Genomic DNA, 9,007 nt, shown 5'->3' with positions numbered 1-9,007 from the left:
GATTGTTTTTTGGGGAGTTAGGATAAAATAAAACCCTCAGGCTTGGAGATGTGGCTTCCTCTTAAAGGAAGTTGAAGTTTTCTATAGATTGAAGGTGCATACTGAACCAAAACAAAAGGAAAACACCCTCCTGTCTTTAAAAAATGAAAAGTAAAGTTTGTCCAAACATGGAATGCACTCAGAACACTCCTAGTGGAAGGGGATCAGTGGGCATCTGCCCTGTGGCAGTAGTTGGGAAAGAGACTTTGAGACTAATCAAGTATGACAAGGACTTGAGGCAAGAGAAAAAAATCATTGCCTATGTTGGCAGGGAGAGGTGGTTGGAGAAAAGTGTGCATTCTTTAAAACAAATTCTTTGAGGTTTTTTTAAAGAGAATGTAGTATTAAAAATTAGGTGGCCTCACTACTTCACTAAATTGGAAAGCTAGCATTGGCATTCATGACTGTTTAACTAAAAATCTGAACCCATAAATATTAATTTCATCACAATTTATCTTAATATCTAGAAAAGTAATCATATAGACTTACACCTCATCACTAGAGTATATATGTATTTAAGTCAGAGACTCTTGCTTTACTTACAATCTGTAGGCTGAATGCACACTATGGAGTTTCCATGATTCATTTTCTTTATCTGAGAAATAGGTCTTAAAAGCTCGTATATTTAATCAAAGGATTAAATGTTATATACAGATAAAGTGGCTAACACAGATTCCAACCTAAAACAGACGTTTAGTAACAGTCAACTGTTCTCATTTTCCCTTTTATTTTATCACCAAACAAATACATGCAATACAGCCAGAGAGTTTGTGATTTTTGATAAAATGCTTTGCCCTTACAAAATGTTTTCTGAAGTGCTCTCTTCATATCCTTTTTCCTTAGACTGTAGGTGAAAGGATTCAGCATCAGAGTCACCATGGTATACACGATGGCTGACAGAGTGTCCCTCTCAGGGGTATGAGAGGAGGAGGGGCTGAAGTAAACAACACGACAGCTGGCAGGTGGCAGCCACAGATGGAAAAGGCTCTCTGCTTCCCTTGAGTAGAAGTTATCTCCAGCATGGTAGAGAAGATAAATCCATAAGATATGATGATGCAGATAAAGGGTATGAAAGCGAATAGCCCTCCCACTGTAAAAATGACCATCATGTTGAAGGAAACATCAGAGCAAGAGAGCTGCAGAGTGGGTTGGGATCGCGGAAGAAATGATGGATGATGTTGGGGGCACAGAAGGACAGATGTGCTGTTAGGGCAGGGTGTAGGAGGGCATGAAGATAGGTAACTACCCAGGGTCTAGCCACCAAATGGACACACAGGTGAGAATTTATTAGGGTGGTATAATGTGAAGGGTGGCATATTGCCATATCCCTATCATATGCCATCACACGGAGAATGAGGCTGTCCATAGTTACAAAAGAAATAAAGAAAAAAAGGTGCGTGAGGCAGCCTGAGAAAGAAATAGTCCGTGTACCAGTCAAGCTGTTCACTACCATTTGAGGGATTGCAGTGGAAGTAAAACTAAAAAAAAAAAAAATTCTTTTTTTTTTTTAGTGGAAGTAAAACAGATGTACATACAAAGGAACAGTACGGACAGGCAGTGCTGCTGCTCTGCAGAGCTGGAAAGACCCAGAAGGACAAAGTCGCTGCTAACTGTTTGACTTCCCCTTTCCACCTTTCCAACGAATCTAGAAGAACAAAATATTACATTGTAAAGACCATCTCATTCTCAAGGATGTGTATGTGTGTTTGTGTGTGTCTGTGTGTGTATGTAACAAAGCACCATTCAGACCCTGCTTGCTTGGGTCCTTTATTTATGATAGGTTGTTGTTGTTGTGTGCTGTTGAGTCATTTCTAACTCACAGCAACCCTTATGACAGAGTAGAACTGGCCCATAAGGTTTCCTAGACTGTAGCAGATTGCCAGGCCTTTTGGCCTATGGAGCTGCTGTGTGGGTTTAGAACATTGACCTTTACGTTAGCAGTCAAGCAGTTAACCATTTCACCACCAGTGCTGATTTTTTGATACACTGTTCTCATGTTCACACAGATATGCTGCTCAGATCAATCTCAATTACTTAAAAAAAAAAAAGAATGCTTTCTTTCTTCGAATAAGGACTTTTGTGTTTTGCAATTATATTGTCTTGTCCACAGTAATCACACGGTTAATATTTGATTTTATGAGTTAAATTTATTTATGTTAGGAATCATGATATTTACTCTGAACCATCAGAAATCTTTTAAAAATAATTTTTATTATGCTTTAAGTGGAAGTTTACATATCAAGTCAGTCTGTCACATATAAGCTTATATACACCTTAGTCCATACTCCCATTTACTCTCCCACTAATGAGTCAGTCTGCTCCCTCCTTCCAGTCTCTCCTTTCATGGCGGTTTTGCCAATTTCTAACCCTCTCTACCCTCCCATCTCCCCTCCAAACAGGAGATGCCAACACAGTCTCAAGTGTTCACCCAATACAAGTAGCTCACTCTTCATCAGCATCTCTCTCCAACCCATTGTCCAGTCCCTTCCATGTCTGATGAGTTGTCTCTGGGAATGGTTCCTGTCCTGGGCCAACAGAAGGTTTGGGGACCATCACCGCTGGGATTCCTCTAGTCTCAGTCAGACCATTAAGTCTGATCTTTTTATGAGAATTTGGGGTCTGCATCCCACTGTTCTCCTGCTCCCTCAGGGGTTCTCTGTTGTGCTCCCTGTCAGGGCAGTCATCAGTTGTGGCCAGGCACCATCTAGTTCTTCTGGTCTCAGGATGATGTAAGTCTCTGGTTCCTGTGGCCCTTTCTGTCTCTTGGGCTCATAGTTATCTTGGCGACCTTGGTGTTCTTCATCTTCCTTTGATCCATAGAAATATTCTTTAAATGAATAACTTTCTTCCCAACCTGAAATTTATACCCCAATGATAGGTCTCCTTATTTTCTCTTCCTTTTCTCTTGTAAGAATACAATTTTATTCTGATATTCACGTGTATCCCCTTCCTGGGGTTAAATAATAATCCTTGGTCTCTTGCTGACCACTTGATCCTGTCTTTGGTTAGCCTAGGAAGTCCATTAGAGCCCACTGCTTGTGAATTGGGTTCCATGTCCCTTCCTCATAGCAGCTCACATGTGCTGTTTTCTCTAGAGAAGGTAGCAGTATTCTCCCTCACTTTCAAAACCTTTACTGAGCATCTTATTTTCCTGAAATCCTGCACTAAAATCCCAAGCAAAGTTGTCTAGGAAAGTGGTTGTGGGACAATGTCGTTTGTTTCATGTCCATTCTTCCCTCATTATTTGACATAGATGTGCTTAGCTGGGTGGTGCAAATGGTTAAATGCTGGACTACTACTAACTGAAAGGTTGGCAGTTCAAACCCACCCAAAGGCCTGGCATCTGCTTCCGAAATGTTACACTGTTGAAAACACTATGGAGCAGTTCTATTCTGTACCAATGGGGTTTCCACATGTTGAAAGTAACTCCACAGCAACTAACAATATATTTAACTATTAACCACCCTTTTAATATAGTAATCAGATATTCAAATTCTCATAGACACTATAAAATTTTACCATTTCTGATGTACGGCATCTCCTTTTTTTTATTATTACTAAATCATGTAGTTGTCCCATTGTTATTTAAGTAGATGTGACTTCCTCAAAAGAAAGATTGGTAAACTGCACTTGATGCTTTACTTTATGTTAATCTATTGCCACTCTTAAAGTAATAAAATAACCAGATCAAAACACTAATTCTTTGTCACTGGGCTGCAGATGAAATTATGAGGATGAGAAAACACTTCCCATAACAGCTTCCTGACTATGATGACTTCACTTTCTGGGGAAGAATTCTTCTTTTAGTATTCCTGATATTTTATTCCCTCCTGATTCTTTCCATCAACACTGTCATATAGCAACAACCAGGGGAATTTTATCCATCTATTTTTTTTTTTATTATTAAAGACATTGCTACTTGATTCAGAGATTTCTCCTCTATCCCCACTGCTGTCAATAATTTATATATATACAAAGGTCATACAGAATCACTTTCTTTCAGAACATTCCTTTACCTTCTTAATTCCAATGACCTGTGTGTAGGTTTCATTTCAGGGATATATTCCAGGGCCATGAATTTATTTATTTATTATGCAAATTTTTTAAATCATTTTATATCTTGCTCTGACTCTCTCATTTCCCTTTACTTATCTTCAACCTTTTCATGAACTCCACTCACATTACTCAAAATCTTTCAGGTTGGCTGCTTCATTTCATTTCCAATTCTGTCAATTTCCATTCCTCCTTGTAATCTCCCATCCTTTCTTTTTCCTCCAAAGTCTTACTCTGCAACAATCCCATGTTCGCTTTGTTTTCTCTCCACTAAGATACCTGAGCCATGCTGGTGATCAAAATATAGTGCATTTGGTTCTACTACTTTTTGAATTCCACCCTCATCTTGAACCTAATTAACCCTACGAAATTCATCTTCTTCTGTTCCCTATATAATTTATTTAACTTCCTTGCATCCCTTTTGCCCAACTCAGGTATGTCAGGATGAAGCCTGTACTGAGAAGAAACATTACATATGCCATATATATGTCCATAAAGGTAAGAAGCATCTTTTTAAAGATGGCTTCCCTCAGCTGCAGACACAATCAGTTCTACCTTCTTGTTCCCCAATTACTCAGCAATATCCCTTTCATAGCAAGCAGTAAAATGTAGCTTATTTTCTTTTCTTGTTTGCTTCCCTGTTGCCACTGATATTTTGAGAGCAGAATTTCAATTTACTGTTTTGAATCCTTTGTATATGACGTATATGTTGCACATAGTTGGTCCAAATAATCTTTCTGGAAACAATAAATGAATGAAGAATTCTGGCAAAATTATTTGTGTTAATCTCTCATTTTCTGCACTAAATGCATGATTTTTAAAGAGGTTTTCTATAATACATTCCTATTTATAGCACATTATGTTATTTCCAGAATTTTACTCACCAGCATTATTTTGTTTTTCCGTCTGCTCTTAAAATGTTTAACAGTTTCATTATTAAAAATGGGTTTAGAGCTATAATTCAAGGAATTACACATTAGTCATCATTAGCTAAAACGAAAAAAATATATAAATGAATGCATACCTTCTTATTTGAGATTTTTTGAAACCTACAATTCCCCTCTCCGTTGAATATTCACTCATAAGAAGATATTCAGCTTGTGCATTGATTTAAGTGCCAAGTTGAAAGTGAAAAAGAGGGGAACAATGACATGTAGATAAATGTTTTCCTTCCCTCAGAGAATGATAGTGCATCACAGGAGGAGTATTTACTTTTTTTTTAAATAATATAAAAATATAGGCGTTGAGCAAGGACATGTTTTCCTCTCTTGAGCTTAACACACTGGAGGGCACAGAGAGTTCTGAACTCATCTCTTAATGATTTTTCTCTTGTTTGTGAATTTGTTTCTTCCTTATTTTGAAGAGAAAACTCAAAAATGGTAAAATGTTGAATACAAGAAAAAAATGTGAAAGCCCCTAAAGATTCCAAATTTTTTTTTTCTTTTAAAAGGTAATATTGTTCAGGAGTATGAATGATTGGAAAAGATGGAAAACTGAAACCGAGAGATGAAAAGCCTATCTGTTCCATCTCCATAACGATTACTGTTAGTGTTCTCTATGAAAAGAAAAATATTCACTACTTCTATATTGAGGACCATATAGTATTTATGTATATAATCTAACCCCTCAGATAGCCCAGCAGTTTCATTTCAAGGGTACCCTAGCCCTAAAACAATTCAGTAGGACAGACTAATTCAATGAATAGAAGAAATCTACTGAGTTTTGGAATATTTGGTGAGTTGGATAGGTCCAGGATTATGAAACCTAACCTCCCCCCATAGTTAACAGGAAGCTGGATGTGAGTCCTTCCATAATATATTGTCCATTTACTCTCTAGGCCAAGAAAGCTACTTGCCTCTGATGCCCATGTTCATCAGTCATACTGCCAACACATGGAGATTCCACAATAATGTTATAAATTACACCTCCAGTGATGAGAAAGTAAGACACCATCACCTGAGTGTACACCATCATGGCTGACTGCATGTGTACCCAGGTCGGCTTCTTCAGTTTCAGGGGGGCATTCCAGCACTAAGAACAGGACTCAGTACAAAGTCTCCATGTTGGTGGTGACAAGGGTAGCACTTCTAAGAAATATTTTATTATGTTTTCTGTGGAAGTTTACACAGAAATTTAGGTTCCAATTTAACAATTTCTACACAAATTGTTCGGTGGCATTGGTTACATTTTCACAATGTGTCAGCATTCTCATTATTTCTATTTTGTTTTGTTTCCAGTAATCCAGTTTCCCTGTCTCCTTACCTTCTCATCTTTACTTTAGAGTAGTTGTTGACCGTTTGGCTTCTTACAGTTTTTTTTTAAGAAGCTCAGTACTCAAAGGCAATATTCTTTATTTTATGAGTCAATCAGTTATTTAGGTAAGTTGCCATGACATTTTGACTTCCACATGTACCTCCTTCCTCTGTCATGTTGAACAGCAACATTCCAGATGGCTGCCATCATAGCCTGGGTTCCTGAGTGACTAAGATGAGGATTCTTCACCTCCAGCACCCCTCTGGCTCACCATGAACATATGTCTGGAGTAAAAATAAACCTTTGTTGCTTGAAGCCACAGGGACTGTGGGGTGGAACCCTAGCCCACTTTGGCAGATACACTTACTCATAGGGTTTTTTGAGGATTAAATGAGACAATACATAGAAAGTACTTGGAATATTCCTTGGAACTAGTAAGAACTATATGAATTTTTGCCAGCTTGGACCTCTTCCTTCAGCACCATCCGTTCCTGATCATATGCTACCTCCTGAAATGGTTGAAAGTTTACCAATTCTTTTTCATATAGTGACTGTGTGTTCCTTCCATCTTCTTTTGATGCTTCCTGCATCATTTAGTATTTTCCCTGTACAGTCCTTCAATATTGAAAGTTGTGGCTTGAATTTTTTCTTCAGTATTTTCAGCTTGAGAAATGCCAAGTGTGTTCTTCCCCTTTGGTTTTCTAACTCTAGATCTTTGCATGTGTCATCACAATACTTTGTCTTCTTGAGCCACCCTTCAAAATCTTCTGTTCGGCTCTTTTACTTCATCCTTTCTTCTGTTTTCTTTAGTTATTTGGTGTTTCCAGTGCAAGTTTCACAGTCTCTTCTGACAACTATTTTGGTCTTTTCTTTCTTTCCTATCTTTTTAAAGACCTGTTGCTTTCTTCATGCATGATGTCCTTGATGTCTTTCAACAACTTGTCTGGTCTTTGGTAATTCGTGTTCAATGCATCAAATCTATGCTTGAGATGGTCTCTAATTTCAGGTGGGAGATACTCAAGGTGGTATTTTGGCTCTCATGGACTTGTTTTAATTTTCTTCAGCTTCATTTTGAACTTGTATATAAGCAATTGATAATCTTTTTCACAGTTAGATCCTGGCCTTATTCTGACTGATGATACTGAGCTTTTCCATTGTCTTTTTCCACAGATGTAGTCAGTTTGATTCCTGTGTATTCTATTCGGCAAGGTCCACGTGTATAGTTGTTGTTTATGTTATTGAACAAAGGTATTTGCAATGAAGAAGTTGTTGGTCTTGCAAAATTCTATCATGCAATCTCTGGCATCATTTCTATCACCAGCACCACGTAATCCAACTACGAATCCTTCTACTTTGTTTCCAACTTCTGCATTCTAATCACCGTTAACTCTCAATGCATCCTGATCGCATATTTGATCAATTTCAGACTGCAGAAGTTGGTAAAAAAAAATCTTCAATTTCTTCATCTTTGGCCATAGTGTTTGAAGTGTAAATCTGAATAATAGTCATATTAACTGGTCTTCTTCGTAGGTGTATGGATATTATCCTATTACCGACAGCACTGTGCTTCAGGAAAGATTTTGAAATGTGCCCTCTGATGATGAATGCAACATCATTCGACTTCAACTTGTCATTTCCAACGCAGCAGACCATAGGATTGTCTGATTCAAAATGGTCAGTAACAGTCCATTTCAGCTCACTAATGCCTGTGATATCTATGCTTATACATTCCATTTCATTTTGGCCTAGTTCAAGTTTTATGAGAAGAACAATCTTCCAATCTTCCTGGGAAGACCAATTGTTCTTATCAAGACTGAGTTATTTCACATGGGGAGCCATGGAACTTAAGACAATTAGTTGACAACCCTGTCTGCTAAGAAAAACATGATAGGAAAATAAATTGCATACAGTAGAGCAAATAGAACCTTATTAAAATAGTGTTTAATATTGGACTTTTAGGAGAGGATACTCAGGCCCCAATTGCTTTAATTGAGGCATTTTGGAAAGGTCTCAAAGGACCATAGAATCTTCTAGATGATCAGACCAAAAAGGAAAGGAAATGTTAAACTCTGATGACTCGGTAATCCAGAATGTGAAGATGCCTTGTGAGGACATGATCAAGCCTCAGAATTGCAGGCAAATAAGCAGTTCCATAGGACATTTTCTGATCTAAATGTTACTCCATATGAGTGATGATTTTTCCTACATCTCACTTTGAATGTCTTTCTGAAACTGAAGATTTCAGAAGTTGTGTTAAGTCCTGACTGGTAAAATAGATGATACAACATTTTTAGAGATGGAGTCCAAAAGAAAAGATGTGAAGATGCTCCTGATGATTTTATTACATGCACATATCATTCATCTCTCCCTACTGGAAGGGAAGCAGGAATTATTCCTTTATCTATCAACAATCAGAGATTTATGTCGTGAAGGGACTAAGGGTCATTTCAAAGAAGACAACATTTTGCTCCCCATTTTTTGAGGTTACCTAGGAACTTCCCAAGGGTCCTCCCCCAGGTCCTTTTTTTTTCTTCTTCTTCTTCATTAATGAAACTGATCTTCTAATATGCATTGGATTTTTACCATGTTTGTAAACCTTACAACTAGACATGAATCAGTTACACGGTTAATTTAGCCTTTGATAAGCCAACTTCATGATGCA

At 37.7% G+C, this 9,007-nt stretch overlaps 1 protein-coding gene and 1 pseudogene across 1 annotated transcript; both read right to left on the bottom strand.

Moving 5' to 3' along the window:
* Positions 1 to 640: 640 nt before the first annotated feature.
* On the bottom strand, positions 641 to 4,341 carry LOC135229804 (olfactory receptor 1C1-like; annotated as a pseudogene).
* An 878-nt stretch (positions 4,342 to 5,219) lies between these two features.
* On the bottom strand, positions 5,220 to 6,154 carry LOC135229815 (oligosaccharyltransferase complex subunit OSTC-like). Its single transcript, XM_064279094.1, is given in 2 exon segments — positions 5,220 to 6,109; positions 6,111 to 6,154. Coding segments are annotated over 2 exon segments (228 nt in total). The 3' UTR covers positions 5,220 to 5,925.
* Positions 6,155 to 9,007: the final 2,853 nt, after the last annotated feature.

Source organism: Loxodonta africana, unplaced genomic scaffold, assembly GCF_030014295.1.
Source record: "Loxodonta africana isolate mLoxAfr1 unplaced genomic scaffold, mLoxAfr1.hap2 scaffold_55, whole genome shotgun sequence".
NCBI lineage: Eukaryota > Metazoa > Chordata > Mammalia > Proboscidea > Elephantidae > Loxodonta > Loxodonta africana.
The sequence above is the reverse complement of the archived record's forward strand: the minus strand, read 5'-3'. Positions and strand labels throughout refer to the sequence as shown.